At 44.1% G+C, this 26,071-nt stretch overlaps 1 protein-coding gene across 1 annotated transcript in view; it reads right to left on the bottom strand.

Moving 5' to 3' along the window:
- Positions 1-25,139, bottom strand: part of PPIH (peptidylprolyl isomerase H) — a 70,481-nt gene extending 45,342 nt beyond the window's left edge. Inside the window, exons 1-5 of the mRNA XM_073603373.1 lie at positions 25,000-25,139; positions 12,902-12,966; positions 10,518-10,541; positions 9,240-9,284; positions 5,662-5,704 (exon numbers count right to left, since the gene is read on the bottom strand). Coding sequence (XP_073459474.1) covers positions 5,662-5,704; positions 9,240-9,284; positions 10,518-10,541; positions 12,902-12,966; positions 25,000-25,065 — 243 coding nt within the window. The 5' untranslated portion in view covers positions 25,066-25,139. The remainder of the gene's footprint in view (positions 1-5,661; positions 5,705-9,239; positions 9,285-10,517; positions 10,542-12,901; positions 12,967-24,999) is intronic.
- Between the last annotated feature and the right edge of the window lie 932 nt (positions 25,140-26,071).

Here is a 26,071-nt window from a genome sequence, read left to right as displayed (position 1 = left end):
AGCCGTCTAGGTGGCATAGAACCCCGATCACCTGACCTCACCCAAATATATAGGTTCTCCCAGCAGGACAGGGGATTCAAGAAAACCCCTGCCCATTGGCTGAGATACCCCATATTTTCTTAATCTGTCCTTGCATCGCCCTTATCTTATCTAATGTCAACAGGTACCCGGCCACCTAGAGGCATAAGAGAGAAGTGCAGCAATTCCAGACTTAGGGTGAACTCAATTGATCCCTAATAATTGGCCAAGGCAAATACACCTGGCAGGTAAACATCGAGGTACTACATGTGAAAAACATGCCCATGCTTGGCTGCACCGGCAGTTGTGAACCAAGCCTAACTGCTAGGCCCCTTTCACATGGGGCACGTTCGTTTTGACGTGCTCCGCTTTGCTCAGCGGGGGAACGATCTGCTGATCCCCGCTGAGCAGATGGATGACAGGTCCGTGACCGCTCACTGTGCTGAGACAGATCTGTCAGAGTCCCGCTCTCCTCTAGAGGAGATTGGATGAAAACGGACTGCCTGTCCGTTTTCATCTGATCCCATCCAATAGGCAGATGGGTAAATAGGGTCACCATCTATCTGGATTTGGTGGACAGGATCACCAATTTAAACCTATACAAACAGCGGGGGAGAGCGTAGTTCTCAGATTGTGCATTGCTGCTGCTGGAGGGCGGCTAGTGGCTGTGTTGAAGAGCTGGTTTTGTTTGTGTTGCAAACCAACCTTTCACACAGGCAAAACCGGCCGTTCAACACAGCAAACCCGCCCTGCAACACAGACAAAACTGGACCATCAGCACACTGTAAAGCCGCCCCGCAACAGCGAGGCACAATGTGAGAAGTACGGTCTCCCCCCCGCTGTTTGTATAGGTTTTAATTGTGGCCGTGAAGAGAGATGCCTCCTACGATGTGCGCTTGCGCCCTGGTCACGTTACTCCAGCTGATCGGCAAATCAGCTGAAGTGCGGTTTCGTCCTGCGCATGCGCGGGCACTATTCGATGGGGGGGCACTTCTCGACAGAACCCCGGCTCCAACACACACACAGTTCCCTGCTATTTCATCCCTCCTTGTCACCTTACTTAACCCTTCACATGTTCCCACAAACATTTCCTCCTGACATGAAACTTTGTATTGTGTGCACTGCTGCAGCTCCATGAAAACTTTCCTCACTCGCTCAGCTCATCTCCCTCCCTGCATATAGAGTGCAGTAGTCGGCAGTAGCTATGACCCTCCTCCGGGTTCTGCCATCACACGGCACTGAAGGGGGGGATCTGACTGAGGGAACACAGAGCGAGTGTGCAGGAGAACACTGAGAGGTGAGACAGAAAGAAGACTCGGAACTTCTAAATACATAAAGCACCGGGCAGCGTATGTATTTAGAAGCAATGACAATGCTACTGCCAAATCCCGCGATTGAGTTGTAATGGAACACCTTCTTAAAGAATGTGACTGTCCCAGCTCACGGGGCCCCCTACTGGTGCCCGAGTGCCCTAATGGTCAGTCCGCCCCTGCTTGGAAACTAGTGGCGGCTGGTGCTCGACAAACCGCCCCCCATCCGCGGGAGACAAACATTAACGCAGGGAACACCCCACCCTGCTGCGGGAGACGGACAGCCTCCTTAACTCTGTCCTGCCCAGACTCCAATCTCCCCTCCTAGAGCCGGGGACTGCTGAATGGCTGAGCTGGATGGTGAGCCATCCCTCGAATGGTGGCTGGTGGCTCCACTGGTCTTCCCCTTGCTTCTCCCCCGGCGGGTGTCTCCTCCCCCCTCCTCTTCCCCCCCCCCCCGGCCAATAACTTTGCTTCTCCTTTCGACTAATTGGGAAACGGGTCTCACGACCCGCTTCCTGGTTGGCTGGGAGTTGAATCAGTGTGAGAATAGCGAACATTCATTCGCTATTATCACACAACTGGGTGAGCTCAGAGCGCAATGCTCTGCGCCCCGAGCCAACCCTTTTTGGAAGCCTATTAGAGCCTCTGGCTCTAAGCACGTACTTAAAAAAAAAAAAAAACCAAACACCCCCCCCCCCCCCCCCCATTGTAATCCATGGTCCTGCGTACTGTATGTGGATCAACGGGCCAGACGCATGGATGGGGGGCGGCGCCCGTGCGCACCTAATGGACGAGCCGCCACTGTCGGGAACCTTGCTCCATATACTGTTTATTGGACTTGCCCAAGAATGTATTCATTTCAGATAGAAATCCAAGCCTTTTTACACGCTCTTTTGTAAATACCCTTCGTCCCCAATCTGGCCATGGTTTTGCTGGGTCTTCTACCACCCAATACGCCTTAAAGATTGGCTATACGTGAATTAACTGCTGTGCGATGTCTGATTGCCTCTCACTGTCATCAGGACCCTTCATTTTTTTCTACTCCCATATTTGAGAAATCAAGCTCATGGGAGCTCGACTGAATAACTGAATAACGAGTTTGAGTACCATCGACCCCAAGCCAGGACTGTACCTTACACAAGGGCTTTGGTGAGGCAGTGCTGCTTTTATGTGTATTTGCAAAATGTACAGCTAGAACCACTATTTTAATGTAACTTTTTAGACAGTGAAATAGAGCTGCACAATTAATCGTTAAGAATCAAAATTGCGATTCTACTCCCCTCTCGATCTTAAAACAGCATTTCCGGATTCTATGTAACAAGTGCAAAAAGTTCTATGCTCATTTGACAGCTGGAAAAAAAGAAAAAAAAATCCAGCAAACACATCCAGGCAGCCTGCCAAGTTTATCTCAAAATGACTGATAACTATAAACAAAGTAACATTTCATTCTTAGATCAAAGGGATGAACTTCTGTCTGTAAATGAGGTCAGTTTAACTACTTGAACACTAAGGCCCCTTTCACACTGGGGCGGTGGCGGTACAACAGCGCTATTTTTAGCGTTGCTGTACCGTCCTTCTTGTAGCTGTATTCGGCCGCTAGCGGTGCGGTTTTAACCCCCGCTGGCGGCCAAAAAAGGGTTAAAATCCCTCGTACAGCGCGGCTATAGCTGCGGTATTGCCACAGTATAGCTGCGCTGTCCCATTGATTTCAATGGGCAGGAGCGGTTTAGGAGCGGTGAATACACCGCTCCTTCACCGCTCCAAAAAAGCGGTTTGCAGGACTTTTTTCACCGCCCTGCCTGCGCACCGCTTCAGTGTGAAAGCCCTCGGGCTTTCACACTGAATAAACAGCGGAGGCTGTTTAGGGGCGGTTTGCAGGTGGTATTTTTAGCGCAATACCGCCTGCAAACCGCCCCAGTGTGAAAGGGGTCTAAACCTTTTTCTGACACTTGTTGGTTACAAGTTAAAATCAGTATTTTTTGCTAGAAAATTACTTAGAACCCCAAACATTATATATATTTTTTAGCAGAGACCCTACAGAATAAAATGGTGGTTGTTGCAATATTTTATGTCTTTCAAATGCAAATTTTTTCTAATGAATTAAAAAAAACTAAACAGTAAAGTTAGCCCATTTTTTTTGTATAATGTGAAAGATAATGTTACGCCGCGAGAATCGTGATCTTTATTCTAAGCAAAAAAATTGTGATTCTCATTTTAGCCAGAATTGTGCAGCTCTACAGTGAAATTTGTTTTTTGCTGCACCTTGGAGAATACATTTTTTAACCACTTGCCCACCACGAGTGGTTGACGGCTACAGCATGGTCGGCCAATTCTGGGAGGGAGCCAATCACATCTGCTCTTTACCACATGATCAGCTGTGTCCAATTACAGCTGATCACTATGTAAACACACTTGCCGGTTATCGGCATTCCTTTCCTCACGCTGTCACAGCGTGAGGAGAGGAGGGAGCTGGTAGCTGGTAACCGGTTAGCGTGAAAAGGGGATATTTGCACTGATAAACAGGGCACTGATCATCAGTGTCCAGATGATCAGTGCAGTCCCAACAGTGCCCATCAGTAATGCCAATCAGTGCTCATCAGTGATCCAAATCAGTGCCCACCAGTGCAGCCTATCAGTGCACCCTATCAGTGCTGCCTATCAGTGTCGTCTCATCAGTGCCCATCAGTGCAGCCTATCAGTGTCGCCTCATTAATGCCCATCAGTGCCACCTCATCAGCGCATATCAGTTAAGGATAAACATTACTTGTTTGCAAAACTTTATAACGGAATCTAAGAAAACTTTTTTTTTTTTGGAGATGACCAAGAACCCGATGGTCACTCTGACACAGCTCCAGCGTTTCTTTGTGGAGAGAGGAGAACCTTCCAGAAGAACAACCATCTCTGCAGCACTCCACCAATCAGGCCTGTATGGTAAAGTGGCCAGACAGAAGCCACTCCTCAGTAAAAGGCACATGACAGCCTGCCTGGAGTTGGCCAAAAGGCACCTGAAGGACTCTCAGACCATGAAGAAGAAAAATTCTGTGGTCTGATGAAACAAAGATTAAACTCTTTGGCCTGAATGGCAAGTGTCATGTCTGGAGGAAACCAGGCACCGCTCATCACCTGACCAATACCATCCCTACAGTGAAGCATGGTGGTGGCAGCATCATGCTGTGGGGATGTTTTTCAGCGGCAAGAACTAGGAAACTAGTCAGGATCGAGAGAAAGATGAATGCAGCAAAGTACAGAAACATCCTTGGTGAAAACCTGCTCCAGAGGGCTCCAGACCTAAGACTGGGGCAAAGATTAATCTTTCAACAGGACAACGACCCAAAGCACACAGCCAAGATAACAAAGGAGTGGCTACAGGACAACTCTGTGAATGTCCTTGAGTGGCCCAGCCGGAGCCCAGACTTCCAACTGGTTGAACATCTCTGGGGAGATCTGATAATAGCTGTACACAGACGCTCCCCATCCAACCTGATGGAGCTTGAGAAGTCCTGCAAAGAAGAATGGGAGAAACTGCCAAATAGGTGTGCCAAGCTTGTAGCATCATACTCAAAAAGACAGTGAGGCTGTAATTGGTGCCAAAGGAGCTTCAAAGTATTGAGCAAAGGCTGTGAATACTTATGTACATGGGATTTTTTTTCATTTTTTATTTTTAATAAATGTTTAATAAATTTGCAAAGATTTAAAACAAACTTCCATCATGTTGTCATTATGGGGTATTGTTTGTAGAATTTTGAGGAAAATAATGAATTTAATCAATTTTGGAATAAGACTGCAACAAATTGTGGAAAAAGTGAAACGCTTTGAATACTTTCCAGATGCATTGTATATGATTCACAGCTTTGCACAAAAGTGACAATGGGAGATAATTATTATCTTACTATATATCTTATTAATTATTATATTATTGTCTGTGTTTATTTTTTGTGGTTGGGCAGGGGTCACTTTGTTTATTTTATGTAAAAATTGCAACAACCACCAGTTTATTCTCCAGTGCCTCTGCTTTTTTTTTTTGGGGGGGGGGCTTCTAAGTAATTTTCTAGCAATAAAATTCTGATTTTAACATTTACTGTATGTGAGAAATGTCATAGGTGGCCCAGACAGCAAGTGGTTAAGGGGTTAAAATGCTAAATGCCCAGATATATTAAAACAAACATAAAATATAAACTAGCTAAAAGAATACATTTTATATTATCTCTGTATACTTATCCATCCGCAGGACTAATCGGATCCACAACATTCTCATCTCCCCCAGACACTCCTTGTTAAAACTACCACATTCTAAACGTTTCAATGATGCCGAGTTGTCATGGAAACTCACATTGACAAAGTCTCCTCCTTGTATCATGAAGTCTTTTATTACCCTGCGGGGAACAATAAATAGAGGATGTAGTAAAAGTATTAGCCGGCACAATTGGCTATAAATGCCGACGACATTGTAGGTCAGAAATCAATGCCATCGCAACCCAGCAGAAGCCGTACAAAGGGATCCCCGCTCCGTCGCTCCACACGTGATATCTTTGCACGTTCTCTACAATGCATGTGACCTATATAAGGGCTCAATTCTGCATTTCAAAAGGCTGTTAAAAATGTATGGTTTGAAAAAAAATTTTTTTTTCCCCCCATACACAATGGTTGCCAAAAAACAGCATAACAAAGTAACAAAACAAAAAGTGCATTATAAATGGTTAATAATCAGACAGCTATTTGGGGACAACACTTTTCCATGAATCATATGCCAATATGGATCTAATTTAATGTAATGTAAACCTCTGAAATAAAATATGAACAAAGCATATCCTTCTATAGCGTGTACTTGTCTCAATTAGGAGCACTAAGTGTCATTTCTGTCTGCTGCTTTTTTCCTGTGCTATCTGCACGAATCACTTTGGCAAGTTTTTCTGACACCAAGAGAAAAAAAGTGACAAGGGAGCAAGATCTAGCACACAGCCTGTGATTGACAGCCTCTGCTCTCTTCCTGTGTGAAGGGAGGCCGAAGTCCCTTTCTTCCAATCAGCTGTCAGAAGTGGGCACTCAGGATGAGATCTACTGAGGAAGCCTATTGGAGGGTGCTATGCGTCTAGGAGGGAGGAGCCGAGCCTGTGACATCACGCTACCACCGCTGTGTATGAGGAGAGTGGTGAGCCAGCTGATGTAGATTTGTTATAAGCGATTTTTACTGTTTTATCTTGTAAGTGTATTCCATTGGGGGTTTTAATAAATAGTTAAAGTGGAGTTCCACCCTCCCAAAAAAAAAAATTAGTAACGTGCTTAAAAAAAAATAAAAAAAAACATTTGGAGAATTTTTTTTTTTTTTTTACTGGGCTCCTGACGTCACTTCCCTCGGCACAGGAAAGGAGATCGCCTCTCCCCCCTCCCTCTTGTCAATCTGGGACACGTGACCGGTCCCAGATGAATGCGCGGCCAGTGACAGCGCGCGGCTCGTGCATGCGCAGTGGGTGCCCGGCTGTGAAGCCACAGCCGGGCGCCCACAATTAAAAAGCCGGCGCTGCCAAGCGGAGGGGGGGGACGAGCTGGGGTTCGATCCCCCGCATCGCTGGACCCTGGGACAGGTAAGTGTCAGATTATTAAAAGTCAGCAGCTGCAGTATTTGTAGCTGCTGACTTTTAATTTTTTTTTTTTATGGGAACCCCATTTTAAAGAGGGAGTAAGACCTGATGGGTTTTACTTCCTCTTTTTTTCCCTTGCAAAGCAAAAGCATAATGGGCTAGTATACTAGCCCATTATGTGCCACTTACCTGCAAACGAAGCCCGCAATGTCCATGTCCATCTTCACCCCTCTTGTTTCCAGGGCCATGGACTCTGGCTCTGTAATTGTCCGGAGTCGCAGGAGCCGACGGTCACGGCACGGGCCCTATAGAAACGGCGTGATTGTGCCCTTTCTTTAGTGCCCATGCGCCAATGACGTCGGCACAAGCGTATATGGTAAATATCTTAATAAAATGTCAGGTTTAGGAGATATTTCCAGTATCTACAGGTAAGCTTTATTATTGGCTTACCTGTAGGTACAAGCGGTGTGTAAGGCTTCATGTACACGGGACGTTTCTACAACCTCTCCTGAGCAATTTAACTTGACAGATTTTACCGCGTTTACATGCCGCGTTTAGTGTTAAGAAGCGGGGCTTTTTTTCAAAATAGCCAGAAATGAAAAACACCTGTAAATGAAACGCGGTTTAATGTGACTTACTGCGTTTAGAAGCGTTTGGCGCTTGAAATGCCTCTAAACTCAGCTTCTGAACCCATTTTTTTGCATTCCAAAAAAAGCCTCTAAACTCAACTGCCTAGAAATGGCTATAAACGACCCTGTGTACATGTACTGATAAGATAACATAGAGGAGAGTTCAGGAGAAGTTGAAAAAAATGCCCAACTGCTCCTAAACGTCCGTTTACCAGCAGCAATGTACAGGAGACCTAAGCCCCGGTTCACACAGGGGCGGCACGACTTGCAGGTCGCCTCACCGAGGCGACCTGCACACGACTTCCACGGCGACTTGCAAAACGACTTCTGTATAGAAGTCTATGCAAGTCGCCTCAAGTCGCCCCCAAAGTAGTACAGGAACCTTTTTCTAAGTCGGAGCGACTTGCGTCGCTCCTATTAGAACGGTTCCATTGTACAGAGCGGGAGGCAACTTGTCAGGCGGCTAGGTCGCCTGACAAGTCGCCCCTGTGTGAACCGGCACTAAGGGTTTACAACCACTTTAAATGGAAAGCACTATGTATCTGCCTCTTTGTTTCCTATGGTCCGGTTGTTGAATGTGAACAAAAGGGTGAGAGATAACCGAGACTCAAGAGGAAACAAAGCAGTTCTCCCCAGGAGCAGAGTGATATTTGATAACGGGCCTGATTATTTCTATTTCGAGGTGAGCAGGTTTTTCACCTGGTGTTGGGAGCACATGCAACACGATAGAACCCGACAGAACACCTTTGGGACAAATTAGAGCGGAGACTGCGAGCCAGGCCTTCTCGTCCATATCAGTGCCTGACCTCACAAATGTGCTTCTGGAAGAATGGTCAAACATTCCCATAGACACACTCCTATACCTTGTGGACAGCCTTCCCAGAAGAGTGGAAGCTGTTATAGCTGCAAAGGGTGGGCCAATGCAATACTGAACCCTACGGAGTAAGACTGGGATGCCATTAAAGTTCATGTGCGTGTAAGGGCAGGTGTCCCAATACTTTTGGTAATATAGTGTATATACCGGTGTTAGGAGGAGGAATGAGACATTTTTAAGATTAGTTAGGTATAGGCTGGATTTCTACTTTAAATTGACTCAAACTGTTATTGCAAAATGTACAGGAAACATGAAAATTCAAGAGCAGAACTTTAAGATCTGTTTTAATAGGTCATAATATGAAACCACAGGTCAGAGGATAACTGTCTTTATTGCTAAACAATAAAAAGAATGTTTCCGTGTTCACATATGTGTGGCCGTGGGTTCGTGCCTGGGGTACGTGCGTCCCTGTTCACCGGTTCAGGTCCAAATTTTTGCCTGAATTTGCACCTGAACCGGACCCAAACACACACTGGACCCTTTTTCAATTCGGACCGCCGCCGCCCCGGACATGTGTGAACCGGTTCTATTGAGGGCCGGTCACATTTGTATGTCATGCGAATTGGATGCGTGAGGATCCCTCACTTCCTTTGTTGTTGGCATCAGCTTTCAGGCTGGGTTCACACATATGCAAATTGGATGCGAATTTCTCCGCATCCAATTCGCATATGTGTGAACCCAGCCTGAAAGCTGATGCCAACAACAAAGGAAGTAAGGGACACAACACGGCAGGGACACAGTAAAACCCTGACAGAGGTTTTCACCATTTAAAGCTCAGTTCAAAAGTAAAAAAACTTTCTTATTATATAAAAACTTCTGTACCAACCTGTGGAAAGTGCTTCCTTTGTATCCTATTGGAACGCCATCTTTTCTACAGACATACAAAAAATAAATATTAGTCAAAATGTCTTAAAAAAAACAAAACAGCAGGTGCTAGATAATAACCCCCTTCATTACAAGCTGTGCTTAGACTATAGCAAACTGATTGGTAGGTAATCATGGGCACCACACATCTAACATATCAGGATCCACACATTCATTATCAGTGGGACTTTTTTGGTGCCAAAATATATATCACAGATTAACCTGTTGCTGCCCGCATAATACATATGTGTGGCAGCAAAAGGATGGCCTTCAACGCCCACACACCAAACACGTTGCGACCTAGGCAGTCGATGTTTCTGTTCTGAGCGCGCCCTACAAGTGCAGAGACCAAACTGTCAAAGACAGCTCTTGGTCCCCACTAATGTTCGGTAGCCGGTGGGGCAGGCTCCCAATCATTTGACCACTGCGTTCCCCCCCTTCCTGGGAAAACAGCTAATGGTAAAATTTAGCTCACTCAGCCCACTCTCTATGGCTGCTGGAGCCTCTGTGACCATTTTATATGTCTTCCCTCCCCAAAGCAGATGTCCTATATAGTAAAAAAAAAAAAAAAAAAAAATCAAATAAGTGATTTTTAAAAACCACCATCAAATTTTTTTTTATAAACCTTTTGAGTAAAGTTATGCATGACTGAGTACATATCAGTCAAACTATCATAGTGCTGAAAACGGTGTGGTAATGAAGTTATATTACAGGCTAATACTCAAGTGGTTTAAGTGTAAGCGCACCCCTTTTCTCAGTTTACTCAGATCCAAGCAAGATACTGCTTCCTCAACTGCCCCGCTGCTGGTCAAAGATCTCCTTGGCCAGCCCAGTACATGCATTCTGTAATGCAATTCATTTCTTTGGACTTCTGTGTAAAAGCAGGTATGCAAAAGTCAATAGGAAAAGTCAATGGACTGGAGCTCAAGAACTGCTTCCTAATGATAAAGTTTCCAGAAAATCATGATTTTATTCCTGGCGACATGTAGGGTTTGTTTAGATGAGCTGCACTGCTTTTCAGAGGGTGGTAGAGCAGCGGCTGCCTGGCATTCGGGAGGCAATACTGCTTTTTTTTTTTTTTGCAGCCAGTCAGGGATTCTGAATAGGAATACAATGTCACTTGGGTAATATTTGCCTGAAGGAGACCACTTGTTTAAAATGTTGCTGTACAAATGTTACTTGTATAAATTTTGCTGTGCTGCAATCACTATAGGGTGTACTAATATGATACAATACATACCTGAACTCCCCAGTGCAAAACTGCCTGAAAGGTAAGATACATATGTTACATCATGATAAAAATAGATCTTACATTATGGTCAAAATTAATTTCAATTTGCCCAGCAAATTAAAACTTGGGGCCGATTTTTATTTTTTTTTTTTGCACAGGAGACATACTTGGAGGGACATTTATCAAGCAAATTAGGGACACAGTAAATTGCAAATCAAGCCAACTCATTCAAAAAAGTCTCTGCCACAGGTTCACAAAGGGAGACAATTAGTAACTGTCGCACAGCAAAGCGAGGCTAAACAGGAGCAATGATACATAATCTGCGACAGATTTACTACAAGATTACATTTTAAGCCATAAATTCCTTCCTTAATTGCTTTATTGCAATACTGCCACAGAATAACACCTAACCACTTTATTGGGAATCCGATTAAAGTGGAAATCAGTAATAATTCTGTCCCAGTTGTCTGCTCTGGAATACAGCCACAGGGGTCACAAATACACAGGAAAACTGTCACATACATTTTGCTAAAATGGAGGCACACTGATTTGTGTCTAACTGTGATGCTAATTGCTAGATAAATGTCCCCCAGTGTATTTCCAACCTGTGTGTCTATATTCCTGGGCAGCCAGGTGCAAAAGCTGGAGAGTGATTCATTACTGTAGTGCGACAGAGTTTCACTCTAAACCCCTGCCACCCAACCTGCTGCCCTTTGGCACTTTGGCCCTCAGGGTCCCAGCAGACACTAATCTGTGTTTCCCTATTGCCCTACTATAGTAGTGATTTCTAGCAGCCTTATGTAATATGCCTCAAGTCTATGAGTGTCTCCTGAGGAATATCCCCAGTCTCCTACAACTCCTATAGCATGTTCACAGTCTCCGACAGTCTTCTACAGCATGTCTGTAGTCTCTGACCATTACTTGTATCATGTCTGCAGCCTCTGACCATTTCTTGTATCATGTCTGTAGTCTCTGACCATTACTTGTATCATGTCCGCAGTCTCTGACCAGCTCTTGTATCATGTCCGCAGTCTCTGACCAGCTCTTGTATCATGTCCGCAGTCTCTGGCCATCGCTTGTATCATGTCTGTAGTCTCTGGCCATCGCTTGTATCATGTCTGTAGTCTCTGGTCCTCTCTTGTATCATGTCCGCAGTCTCTTGCCATCTCTTGTATCATGTCCGCAGTCTCTGACCATCTCTTGTATCATGTCTACAGTCTCTGACCATCTCTTGTATCATGTCTACAGTCTCTGACCATCTCTTGTATCATGTCTACAGTCTCTGACCATCTCTTGTATCATGTCTACAGTCTCTGACCATCTCTTGTATCATGTCTGCAGTCTCTGACCATCTCTTCTATCATGTCTGCAGTCTCTGACCATTTCTTGTATCATGTCCGCAGTCTCTGACCATCTCTTGTATCATGTCTGCAGTCTCTGACCATCTCTTGTATCATGTCTGCAGTCTCAGACCATCTCTTCTATCATGTCTGCAGTCTCAGACCATCTCTTCTATCATGTCTGCAGTCTCAGTCCATCTCTTCTATCATGTCTGCAGTCTCTGACCATTTCTTGTATCATGTCCGCTGTTTCTGACCATCTCTTGTATCATGTCCGCAGTCTCTGACCATCTCTTGTATCATGTCTGCAGTCTCTGACCATTTCTTGTATCATATCCGCAGTCTCTGACCATCTCTTGTATCATGGTTATTGTCTTTGACTATATCCTGTTGCGGTAGGTAAAGTAGTGTAGGCCGAGGATGAATCCACTAGGGTTCCACTAGTATAACCTGTTGTACCTGCCGTCTCTGATTATGAATAGTCACTCAATTTTATAAGTATCCCTTTGGTGATGTCGGGGACCGCACTTGAGGCCTCCTATATCAAGAAAGTCGACCACAGTGCTCTAAACAGACGCATAGCTAAGAAGTGGTCAGGGTCAGGTTTCAGTCTGGCAATGCTACTGTCACACAATCTATCCCATTGCTCCTGTTTATCCTTGCTGTGCGATAGAATTGTTCCCTTAATTTTCCTCTGCTATAAAGATTGCACAAGGAGTAACATTGCCCTTGGTTGACCAAACAAGATGGCCAAAGATGTTAAACCCAGAAAAACCTGTATATATAAGCTGGCAGCGCCGGCGAGGCAGCTCAAGAACGTTGCACCCCTGGAGCAGTAGAGTACAGTTCTACTTTACAGTTTCCCACAGATTTACATAAAGTTTTTTTTTTTCTCCAAATCTCTTCTTCCAAAAAAAAAACCAGCAGGTGAAAAGTTTTTCACTCTGGATACAATGTCTTGGCTTGAGTTCTCTTTGAAGTTTCCAGCCCAGGACAGCTTATAGACTAAACAACAAGTCAGAACTTGGACAAGAGTCAATTCTGGTGTTTTACCTGAAATTTTCAGCTGTTTTGGGAATGACATCTGCAAAAAGCTCAATCTTCATTCGTCCAACTTCCTAAAAGTAAAAAACATCAATAGTGCATTACAAGATGTCCAGGGGATCTAAATATACCTCCACAGATCAACAGGAACCAGTAACTTGAAATTGTGTAAAGTCAAAACATAAATACTTCAATAAAAGTGAACAATAGTAAATAATAACCGAACTACACTTAAAGTTCCAGCCGTTTCTGTGTTTAACAAAAGTCAGCAGCTACAAAAAGTCCCACGGTCCAGCGGTCCGCCCGAAGTCTCGGTTCTCTGCCTCTTCTGTCCGTGGGGCAGCATCCCTACTGTGGGCACCTGGCTGTGACAGCTTGCGGCTTCACAGCCGGGTGTGGACTGCGCATGTGCGAGTTGCACTGCATGTCCTGAATGGCCGGGCAATCTTCTGGGACCTGTGACGTGTCCCAGAAGATCGAAGGGAGGGAGGAGTTGCCTAGGCAACCCGAGCGGAAGTGGGAGTTGGGTACCTGTCAAAACTAGGTACCCGCCCCGCCCCCCCAAAAAAATAACATGCCAAATGTGCAATGTCGGGGGTCAGAATTCCATAAAGCGGAAGTTCCACTTTTGGGTGGAACTCCGCTTTAATAACCTATATTTTTATTACACCTTATATGCATGTGTAAAATTACTCCAATTATTGCTATGGTTTTCAATGCTCAAAGATATGAATAAAAAAAGAGACTATGAGTCCATTAGTGAGGGTGTTCCACCACCGCTGCAACTTCGCAATCATAATGTACATCCAGTCTATTTACTATTGTTCACGTTTATTGAGGTATTTACAGAGGGTATAGAAAAGAATCACTCCCCCCACCCCCTTTAAAATAATTAAGTTTTTAAGTTTTGTTACTTTGCAGCCTGAATTGAAGACAGACATATATATATATATATATATATATATATATATATATATATATATATATATATATATATATATATATATATATATATATATATATATATATATATATATATATATATATATATACCCATATATATGTTTGAATGTTGACATATATTTCTATTTTGTCTTATATACCCTTTTTTAGAATAAAAATGTCTCTAACTTACACCCACCCCTGAGGAAGGAGGTATATTCACTCCGAAACGCGTCGGGTGCAAGAATACTTCTGAAACTGTGTACATACATGTAAAAATGTCTGTTATGCATTCCGTATAGTATTTGTTATACTACTATTGTTTTTAATGTTGAAATTTAATAAATTACATTGGTATTAATATTTTTTAATATTTTTCCAAATGCCTTAAAAGTCCACCATCAGGAAGTCCATTGTTTTATTGTTTAGCTTATTACTGGATGTGGCACAAAAATATACAGTAAGCTGCCATTCCACAACAGAATCCCAAGTGAAAAATATAACACCAACGCGTCAGCCAAAAATTAAAAGAATTCAAAAACAGAATCACCGAGTTGGAAAAAGGGTCACCCCCCTTATGTCAGTATTTTGTTGGACTAATTTTGCTTTAATTCCAGCCCGTTGGGATATGTCTCTACTAACTTTGCCCACTCTTGTTTGCAGAACTGCAAAGCAGAAGTAATATCCGCTATAACATTTGTTTTTTAGGGCCCCCCAGGTGGGTTATGCCATAATATACTAGTATGCACAGCATATCAGTACATTATGGCAAACTTGCCCGTCATATGGTGTCCTCCAGTGCTGTGGTGGAATCACTCCGCCGGGCCCCCGGAGCTTCCATCTTCACCCGATCTTCCTTCCGGGTCCCATGCCTATTTGGCGATAGGCCAGGCCGCAATAAAATGATGTCACTCCCGCGCATGCGCGTCACATCCCCGCAGCACGGATCGGGGCCGTAAATGTTCGCTGAGCTGCACATGTTCCGGCTCAGTGAACATGACAGCTGACAGGCAGAAGGATGCATTTATGGCAGACAGGGTCCCTTCTGCCATTAATACCCTGCCTGTCAGCCACTTGTTTTACAATCAACTTAACTTCCACTTTAAGTTCAGTTAAATTTGATGATGACTGTTTGTGGACTGCAGTCTTCAAGTCATTCCACAGATTTTCAATGGGGTTTAAGTCTGGGCTCTGACTAGGCCGTGCAAGGACATTCACCTTTTTCTCCTTCAACCACTGTGTGGTCCTTTTTGTTGTGTGCTTTGGGTCATTGTCATGTTGGAAGGTAAACCTTCTTCCCATTGACAACTTTCTGGCAGGGGAAGCAGATTTTCCTCAAGAATTTGCCGATATTTTGCCCCATCCATTTTTCCTTCTATCCTGACAAGTGCTCCAGTCCCTGCTGCAGAGAAACCCCCCAATAACAGGTTATTACCACCCCCCAATAACAGGTTATTACCATCCCCCAATAACCGGATATTATCACCCCTTAATAACCGGATATTACCACCCCCCAATAACAGGATATTACCACCCCCCAATAACAGGATATTACCACCCCCCAATAACAGGTTATTACCACCCCCCAATAACAGGTTATTACCACCCCCCAATAACCGGATATTACCACCCCTTAATAACCGGATATTACCACCCCCCAATAACAGGATATTACCACCCCCCAATAACAGGTTATTACCATCTCCCAATAACAGGTTATTACCACCCCCCAATAACAGGTTATTACCACCCCCCAATAACAGGTTATTACCATCCCCCAATAACCGGATATTACCACCCCTTAATAACCGGATATTACCACCCCTTAATAACAGGATATTACCACCCCTTAATAACAGGATATTAGCACCCCCCAATAACAGTGTATTACCACCCCCTAATAACTGGATATTACCACCCCTCAATAACAGGATATTACCACCCCCCAATAACTGGATATTACCACCCACCAATAACTGGATATTACCACCCACCAATAACTGGATATTACCACCCACCAATAACCGGATATTACCACCCCCCAATAACAGGATATTACCACCCACCAATAACAGAATATTACCACCCCCAATAACAGGATATTACCACCCCCAATAACCGGATATTACCACCCCCCAATAACAGGATATTACCACCCCCCAATAACCGGATATTACCACCCCCCAATAACAGGATATTACCACCCCCCAATAACCGGATATTACCACCCCCCAATAACAGGATATTACCACCCCCCAATAACAGGATATTACCACCCACCAATAACCGGATATTACCACCCCCCAATAACAGGATATTACCACCCACCAATAACAGAATATTACCACCCCCAATAACAGGATATTACCACCCCCAATAACAGGATATTTCCACCCCCCAATAACAGGATATTACCACCTCCATGCTTTATTGTAGGAATGTTGTTAATTGGATGGTGAGCCGTGTCGGATTTCCGCCAGACATATCGTTTGGTGTTGAGTCCAAATAATTCCATTTTAGTCTCATCCGACCATAACACCCTTTTCCATGTGGCCTCAGAATCTTCAAGGTGCATTTAAGGTGGTCAGATGAGACTAAAGTTGAATTATTTGGCCCCAACACCAAACGATATGTCTGTTGGATTTTTATTTTTCTTTCCGACATGTTGTTATATCTTTGACTTGGATGTTATAAGTTGCACTGAGGAAATACAACTGGGTAAAACAAAAAACTGTGTCTGTCTTCATTTCAGGCTGAAAAGCAACAAAATGTGATTATTTTAAAGGGGGGCGATTCTTTTCTATACCCAAAGTATGTTTTGACTTTACACACTTTCAGGTTATTGGCTCCATTATGATGGAATAATGTTGCTCAGCACTATTTGATATATATTTATGGTTTGAGTTCAGTGCGTAGCGGCAACAATTAGTAGATTTGGAGATTTTAATATATTCACTGATTTATTATATTTTGTAGCGGTAGAACACATTTTGGAGTTGCACAGAGAGCACATTTCACTAATATCAATTGGAACCAGAGGAAGATGCAGTTTAATTATCAGCTCTGATTAGACACACACCCTCTCTATCTATGACGTAGGGGTCTGTGTGAGGTTATTGGTTCCCATGGTTTAATGCTACTGATAAGTGGATCATTTCACCCAATCTGCAATTCATCCTGGGTCAGCCTAAATAATTACTGAAGAGCACCCTATAAACATGGCACATTTTGCGCTGTAAGTTCAATGGCAAAAGGGTCTTTCAGAATTTGAGGCTTGCTCATGGCCTGGACTCTCTGGGACTGTACCCGAAAACCTTCCTATGAAATACCTCCAATATCACCATGTGGAACCCTGAGATGGTACTAGGGATGCACCGATATATTGGCTGTGATTTTACAGCATTTACAGTGCGTCTTTCATAGGTCATGTGACTCAAAAACCACAGCAAAAACGAAAAGCGGGTTTTCAATGCGTTACAATGGGGAGGTTCGTTTTTGTAACTGACCAAATATGTACCAAAAATGCAGCAAGCAGGATTTTTAACACTGCAACCGAAGCGCAACAGACCAGTGCAAAGACATAAAGTGCCTTGAAAAAGTATTCATACCCCTTGAAATTTCCCACATTTTTTCATGTTACAACCAAAAATGTAAATGTATTTTTATTGGGATTTTATTTGATAGACCAACACAAAGTGGCACATAATTGTGAAGTGGAAGGAAAATTAATGGTTTTCCAAATTTTTTACAAATAAAAGTGTGGCGGGCATTTGCATTTAGCCCCTTTTACTCCGATACCTCTAACTAAAATCTAGTGGAACCAAAAGCCTTCAGAAGTCACCTACTTAGTCAATAGAGTCCACCTGTGTGTAATTTAATCTCAGTATAAATACAGCTGTTCTGTGAAGCCCTCAGAGGTTTGTTAGAGAACCTTAGTGACCAAACAGCATTACGAAGGCCAAGGAACACACCAGACAGGTAAGGGATAAAGTTCTGGAGAATTTTAAAGCAGGGTTAGGTTATAAAAAATATCCCAAGCTTTGAACATCTCATGGAGCACTGCTCAATCCATCATCTGAGTATGGCACAACTGCAAACCTACCAAGACATGGCCGTCCACCTAAACTGACAGGCCGGGCAAGGAGAGCATTAATCAGAGAAGCAGCAAAGAGGCCCATGGTAACTCTGGAGGAGCTGCAGAGATCCACAGCTCAGGTGGGAGAATCTGTCCACAGGACAACTATTAGTCATGTACTCTACAAATCTGGCCTTTATGAAAGAGTGGTAAGAAGAAAGCCATTGTTGAAAGAAAGCCATAAGAAGTCCCGTTTGCAGTTTTCAAGAATCCATGTGGGGGACACAGCAAACACATGGAAGAAGGTGCTCTGGTCAGGTGAGACCAAAATTGAACTTTTTGGCCTAAAAGCAAAACGCTATGTGTGGCAGAAAACTAACACTGCACATCACCCTGAACACACCATCCACACCGTGAAACATGGTGGTGGCATCATGTTGTGGGGATGCTTTTCTTCAGTAGGGACAGGGAAGCTGGTCAGAGTTGATGGGAAGATGGATGGAGCCAAATACAGGGCAATCTTAGAAGAAAACCTGTTAGAGTCTGCAAAAGACTTGAGACTGGGGCGGAGGTTCACCTTCCAGCAGGACAACGACCCTAAACATACAGCCAGAACTACAATGGAATGGTTTAGATCAAAGCATATTCATGTGATAGAATGGCCCAGTCAAAGTCCAGACCTAAATCCAATTGAGAATCTGTGGTAAGACTTGAAAATTGCTGTTCACAGACGCTCTCTATCCAATCTGTCAGAGCTTGAGCTATTTTGCAAAGCAGAATGGGCAAAAATGTCACTCTCTAGATGTGCAAAGCTGGTAGAGACATCCCCAAAAAGACTTGCAGCTGTAATTGAGAGGAAGGTGGTTCTACAAAATATTGACTCAGGGGGGCTGAATACAAATGTACCCCACACTTTTCACATATTTATTTGTAAAAAAAATTGAGTGAAAACCATTTATCGTTTTCCTTCCACTTCTCAATTATGTGCCGCTTTGTGTTGGTCTATCACATAAAATCCCCCGCAAAAAATTTATGTTTTTGGTTGTAATATGACAAAATGTGGAAAATGTCAAGGGGTGTGAATACTTTTTCAAGGGAACTTAAAGGGATGCATTTTTCTTAAACTTTTCTTGTGTTTTTTTATCGCAAAAGTGCTTCAAAAACTAATAATTAAAAAGTTTTTTTAAAACTGTCCATTTCGGTTTTCGGCTACGTGCATCCTGAATTTTCGGTTTCAGTTTCGGTCCAGAATTTTCATTTCGGTGCACCACTAGATGGTATGGCGCAGATGAAGAGGGTAACTGGGGAGACCATAAGCACCTGTTTTCAGTGGAGTCAGACCTCTGCAGAGAGATCACTGCTTCCACATAAAGATCCTTCTCTGCAACAAGCTGGCAGGGAAAAGGCTCAGGACGTGGCTGCTTTAACACAGAACTGAAAGCATTTTATAACAGATTGCGAACAAGCAGGCTATTTATTGCAAAAGAGACATGCAATGTCTCTTCTGCAATAAAATACACCTGCCTGCCTGCTTGCAGTCTTTATGCATCACCTACACGGTCCCTTTGTGCTGGCATGACTAACTTTTGCACATGTGCAGCCATTACATCAACCCATGCCACCCACTGAAGATGCCATAAGACCGACACTCGGGAAGACGACCGGCCCTGGACCCCTTGGGGACTTTGAACTGTTAAAGTCATGTCTTAAAAGGAGAAGTGGGGTCAAAGCTCTTTTGGCCCTACTTCTCCTGTAGGTCACAGGAGTGCACTTCATTCTGCACTCCAAAGACTCATATTTAGCCAACAGCTGGCTAAAGCCAGCTGTTGGCTGAGGTCTCTTTTATTGGGTTCAGACTGTGGAAAGATGCCTGGACTGACAGCTGGCTCAGCCTTGCAGCGCATTGCTGAGAGCCTGAGCCACCCACTCTTGTCCTCCTACACAGCCCAGTGCTACAGCGAGCAAAGAGGGGTAGAGCAGAGAGCCGGTGACTGTCAGTTTTAAAGAGCTGGTTGCTAGTAGGCTGGTAACTGGGCTGCACATCATCATTGGTATTATATGATGCAGTTTGACTCAGCCACCGGTGTCCTAGCAACTAATGAAGCTGCATGGCCCAGCCACCAGCATCCTAGCAACTAGAGAGGAGTTCAGATGTGTTTAGATCAGAGGTCTCAAAATGGTGGCCCTCCAGCTTTTGCAAAACTACAAGTCCCATCATGCCTCTGCCTGAGGGAGTCATGCTTGTAACTGTCAGCCTTGCAATGCCTCATGGGACTTGTAGTTTTGCAACAGCTGGAGGGCCACCAGTTTGAGACCCCTGGTTTAGATCCTAGTCCAACCCTACCTGAGCTAGTCTCAAGAAGGAAGGAAGCTGTAACTGCACTAAGTCAATCATCTGCAGCGTGGGCATTCCACAGCCACACGTATACGGTACACGGTGGCTTATATACATGCGGCTGCACTTATGATTGCTGGTGTACAGTGACAGCTTCCTGGTGCTCACACTAAGGTGGGTTTGGACTAGGATAGGAACACACCTGAGTTTATCCCTACTAGCAACCAATGATGCACAGCCTCATTGATTGCTAGGAATCCAGGGGCCGAGCCTTGGCTCCAAAGATCCTAGGAAGCAAAAGTTGGGTGGCATCAGAAGTGTTCATGGAATGCATCCCAGTGGTTGAAGCCACCAGTGGGGGCAAGTGTACAGTGCATCCGGAAAGTATTCACAGCACTTCACTTTTTCCACATTTTGTTATGTTACAGCCTTGTTCCAAAATAGATTCAATTAATTATTTTCCTCAAAATTCCACAAACAATACCCCATAATGAAATTAAATAAACTGCGCTAAAACAAAGGTTATATGTGTTGGAGTGAGTTAATAGTGTGACCTAACACCAACAAAAATATAAAAAACGAATCCAGTAAATAAAAGTCCAAATTCCCAAAGTAGTAGGTATTCAGTATAAATGTGGATGCTGTTCCAAATGAGCTATGATTGCTCTTACCAGAACTCCAAAGATATAAGCGGATGGCAAAAAACCCTTGCCAGGGCCTCTGAGGTATTGGACCAATCAGCACCGTCCGTGGTCAGATCAAAATCCCCTCAATGAATGCAGGAGAGAAGCAAACACAAGAAAAAACTGGCCATAGTGTAGTATGTTAAATGCTAAACATGGACATACGAACATACCAATCACCCTGGTGTGCACATAAAAACAACCAAAAAGAGGGGGAGGGAAGTGAAAAAAACCCCACCACCGTGGCTGTAGATTGTGCTTACCGACTCACGATGATAAACAGGTTCTTAGTAGGTTAGGAGCTGACATAGAGCACCTTGATACGTCCTATCACAGGTTTCCTGGCAGTACAGAGTATTTAAAGAAAAATAGTTCCTCCTAAGTCCTCTGTCTCCCCCGTATCGGGCCGACTCCCCAGAGGGCGGGTGGAAAACCAAATGCGCCTTACGAGGGATCACGTCTACATACCCCCACATGTGCAGGGGAGGGAAGGGACTGCGAATGGCCAAAAACTGCACCCAGATAAATTCACGTAGGTACCAATTGAACAGACCAGTGTGATTAGATGAGATGTTCCAGATTCAATCTCTCAGTGAGTGCTTGGCCAGGTATCGCATGGTTTAAAAGGATTCGATTAATTAATTAATTCAATTGAATCCTTTTAAACCATGCGATACCTGGCCAAGCACTCACTGAGAGATTGAATCTGGAACATCTCATCTAATCACACTGGTCTGTTCAATTGGTACCTACGTGAATTTATCTGGGTGCAGTTTTTGGCCATTCGCAGTCCCTTCCCTCCCCTGCACATGTGGGGGTATGTAGACGTGATCCCTCGTAAGGCGCATTTGGTTTTCCACCCGCCCTCTGGGGAGTCGGCCCGATACGGGGGAGACAGAGGACTTAGGAGGAACTATTTTTCTTTAAATACTCTGTACTGCCAGGAAACCTGTGATAGGACGTATCAAGGTGCTCTATGTCAGCTCCTAACCTACTAAGAACCTGTTTATCATCGTGAGTCGGTAAGCACAATCTACAGCCACGGTGGTGGGGTTTTTTTCACTTCCCTCCCCCTCTTTTTGGTTGTTTTTATGTGCACACCAGGGTGATTGGTATGTTCGTATGTCCATGTTTAGCATTTAACATACTACACTATGGCCAGTTTTTTCTTGTGTTTGCTTCTCTCCTGCATTCATTGAGGGGATTTTGATCTGACCACGGACGGTGCTGATTGGTCCAATACCTCAGAGGCCCTGGCAAGGGTTTTTTGCCATCCGCTTATATCTTTGGAGTTCTGGTAAGAGCAATCATAGCTCATTTAGAACAGCATCCACATTTATACTGAATACCTACTACTTTGGGAATTTGGACTTTTATTTACTGGATTCGTTTTTTATATTTTTGTTGGTGTTAGGTCACACTATTAACTCACTCCAACACATATAACCTTTGTTTTAGCGCAGTTTATTTAATTTTATTTGTTTTGTTGGTGTTGTCGCACTGTTTACTGCTGCTTATCCTTTTGTACTTCTAGCGCGGAATTTTTTTTGTTTTATAATACCCCATAATGACAACGTGAAAGAATTTTGTTTGAGATGTTTGCAAATTTATTAAAAATTAATAAAAAAAAAATCCCATGTACACAAGTATCACAGCCTTTGCCATGACACTCAAAATTGAGCTCAGGTGCATGCCATTTCCACTGGTCATCCTTGAGATGTTTCTACAACTTTATTGGAGTCCACCTGTGGTAAATTCAGGTGATTGGACATGATTTGGAAAGGCACACACCTGTCTATATAGGGTCCCACAGGTAACAGTGCACATCAGAGCATAAACCAAGCCATGAAGTCCAAGGAATTGTCTGTAGACCTCCGAGACAGGATTGTATGGAGGCACAAATCTGGGGAAGGGTACAGAAAATAAGCACCAATAAGCACAGTGGCCTCCATCGTCAGTACATGGAAGAAGTTTGGAACCACCAGGACCTTTCCTAGAGTGGGCCGCCCGGCCAAACTGAGCGATCAGGGGAGAAGGGCCTTAGTCAGGGAGGTGACCAAGAATCCGATGGTCATTCTGACAGAGATCCGGTGTTTCTCAGTGCAGAGAGGAGAACCTTCCAGAAGAACAACCATCTCTGCAGCACTCCACCAATCAGGCCTGTATGGTAGATTGGCCAGACGGAAGCCACTCCTCAGTAAAATACACGACAGCCCACCTGGAGTTTTCCAAAAGGCACCTGAAGGACTATCAGACCATGAGAAACAAAATTCTCTGGTCTGATGAACTCTTTGGCCTGAATGGCAAGTATCATGTCTAGAGGAAACCGGGCACCGCTCATCACCTGGCCAATAACATCCCTACAGTGAAGCATGGTGATGGCAGCGTCATGCTGTGGGGATGTTTTTCAGCGGCAGGAACTGGGAGACTATTCAGGATAGAGGGAAAGATGAATGCAGAAATGTGCAGAGATGTCCTTGATGAAAACCTGCTTTGGACCTTAGACTGGGGCAAAGGTTCATCTTCCAACAGGACCCTAAGCACACAGCCAAGATAACAAAGGAGTGGCTACGAGACAACTTTGTGATTGTCCTTGAGTGGCCCAGCCAGAGCCCAGACTTGAACATCTCTGGAGAGATCTGAAAATGGCTGTACACCGACACTCCCCATCCAACCTGATGGAGCTTGAGAGGTCCTGCAAAGAAGAATGGGAGAAACTGCCAAAAATAGGTGTGCCAAGCTTGTAGCATCATACTCAAAAAGACTTGAGACTGTAATTGGTGCCAAAGGAGCTTCGACAAAGTATTGAGCAAAGGCTGTGAATACTTGTGTACATGGGAGGAGTCTGTGATACTTGTGTACATGGGAGATGTCTGTGATACTTGTGTACATGGGAGGAGTCTGTGATACTTGTGTACATGGGAGGAGTCTGTGATACTTGTGTACATGGGAGGAGTCTGTGATACTTGTGTACATGGGAGGAGTCTGTGATACTTGTGTACATGGGAGGAGTCTGTGACACTTGTGTACATGGGAGGAGTCTGTGATACTTGTGTACATGGGAGGAGTCTGTGATACTTGTGTACATGGTATTTTTTTACTTTTTTATTTTTAATAAATTTGCACTGATTTCAAACAAACTTCTTTCACGTTATTATTATGGGGTATTGTTTGTAGGATTTTGAGGAAAATAATGAATTTACACCATTGTGGAATAAGGCTGTAAAATAACAAAATATTGAAGCGCTGTGAATACTTTCCGGATGCACTGTATAAACGGATGACCAGGAGGGGCTTTTAAAGCATCACCTATGGAAAATAGTAGTGCAAGGCTAGGTGTCCACTATTGCGACCTGAATCGAACTTGCGCAATTTTGATGCGACTTGAAGCAATGCCTGTGTATTCTTGAAGTCTATGGACCTCAAGTCGCATCAAAGTGGGACCAAAGTAGTGCAGGGACTACTTTGAAGTCGCACAGATATGAACGATACTCATTTGGAAATCATGGGGCAGGACCTGTCATGCGACTTTGCAGTCCCAAGTTGCACTAGTGGAAACCAAGCCTTACAGTATCAATTTACTCACTGCAACCTCATTTTTTTTTATTTTAACAAAAAATTGGGTAATGTATTAAGTTTGCGTTCCCAAAAATTAAATTTTGGTGTGTTTTTTACTGAAATTTTGTGTTCCATAAACCGCTGCACTAATATTGTGTAACATATACATTGGAACTCCCACTATTTTATTCTCTAGGGTGTCTGCTTTCAGGAAATGTATGTTTTGGGGGTTTTATATAATCTTCAGGTCTAAAATGGTTTATTATATGTGTGCAAAAATAACTCTGGCAGGGAAAGGCTTATTATCTGAGCTGCTGCAATTCACAAAAAAGCAAATAAAATGTCCCCATCTGTGCCTGTATTTGCCCCCATGTGCTCCCAGCAGCTCTGTATGGGCTGTACACGTGACTCCAGCACGGACAAGGGGGATTGGCAGGTCTGTACAATACATGACACGAAGCGAGTACCGGACACGAGTGGAGAAGGAGCCCCAGCCCGATATTCCGCACATTACCTGCCCCCCGATACTGATATCGAAGAAGACGATGGGGTTGTTGGGGTTAGAAGCCGGGACCGCCATTTCTGTCGCTGGCAGAGAGGAAGGAACTCACGCTGCAAAACGTCACTTCCTGGGGGGAAAAAGAAACCCCCCCCAAACAATGCGCATGTGCGTGGTTCATCTTAGCAGCATGTGTAGCTCGGGACGACCCCATGTGGCCGGATAGGGTCATAGCTCCCAATCCTGAGATGGGATCTTGCTGCACTTTAAATAATAATGTACACCATAAATATGTATGGCTGGGAACCAGGAGATATGGATTGATCTCAGAGTCGTGTCAGCAGGTTTTATTTGTATAATTATTCCAGGCTTCTGATTTGGAAAGCATTGAAGTCTGAGTATAACCATGACAACAAGGGAACTGTTAGTATTATGTATTCCTGTACATTGGTTATCGGTGTTAGAGTGCACCTTGCATTGGTGATAAAGGACCCCCTTACATTGGTGGTCAGTGGTGAAGGGCCCCTTACATTGGTGGTCAGTGGTGAAGGGCCCCTTACATTGGTGGTCAGTGGGACAGGGGCCCCATTATATTGTTCACTGGTAGTGAAGGACCCCTTACATTGTTAGTCAATAAGAGAATGACCCCTCACATTGGTGGTCAGAGGGAGAAGGACCCCTTATATTGTTGGCTGGTTGTGAAGGACCCGTCTGAAGCTGGTCGTACATGGTTAGATTTTTGCTCAATTGTTCATACAAAATTCTGGAAAAAAAAAACAGGAAAAGAGTAGACACCAATAAATAAAAAATGCATCTCCTAATATTGATGGTCCTCCTTACATTGGTGGTCAGTGGTGAAGGCTCCCCTTAGATTGATGGTCAGTTGTGAGGTGCCCCCTTACATTAGTGATCAGTGGGGGAAAAGCCCTGTTATATTGTTGGCTGGTAGTGAAGGACCCCCTTACATTGGTGGTCAGTGCTGAAGGGCCCCTTAACATTGGTCAGTGGTGAAGGGAATCTTTAAATTGGTGGTCAGTGCTGAAGGGCCCCCTTACATTGGTGGTCAGTGGTGAAGGACCTCTTACAT

This window comes from Aquarana catesbeiana, linkage group LG10, assembly GCF_042186555.1.
Source record: "Aquarana catesbeiana isolate 2022-GZ linkage group LG10, ASM4218655v1, whole genome shotgun sequence".
In the NCBI taxonomy this organism is placed as follows: Eukaryota; Metazoa; Chordata; class Amphibia; order Anura; family Ranidae; genus Aquarana; species Aquarana catesbeiana.
The sequence above is the reverse complement of the archived record's forward strand: the minus strand, read 5'-3'. Positions and strand labels throughout refer to the sequence as shown.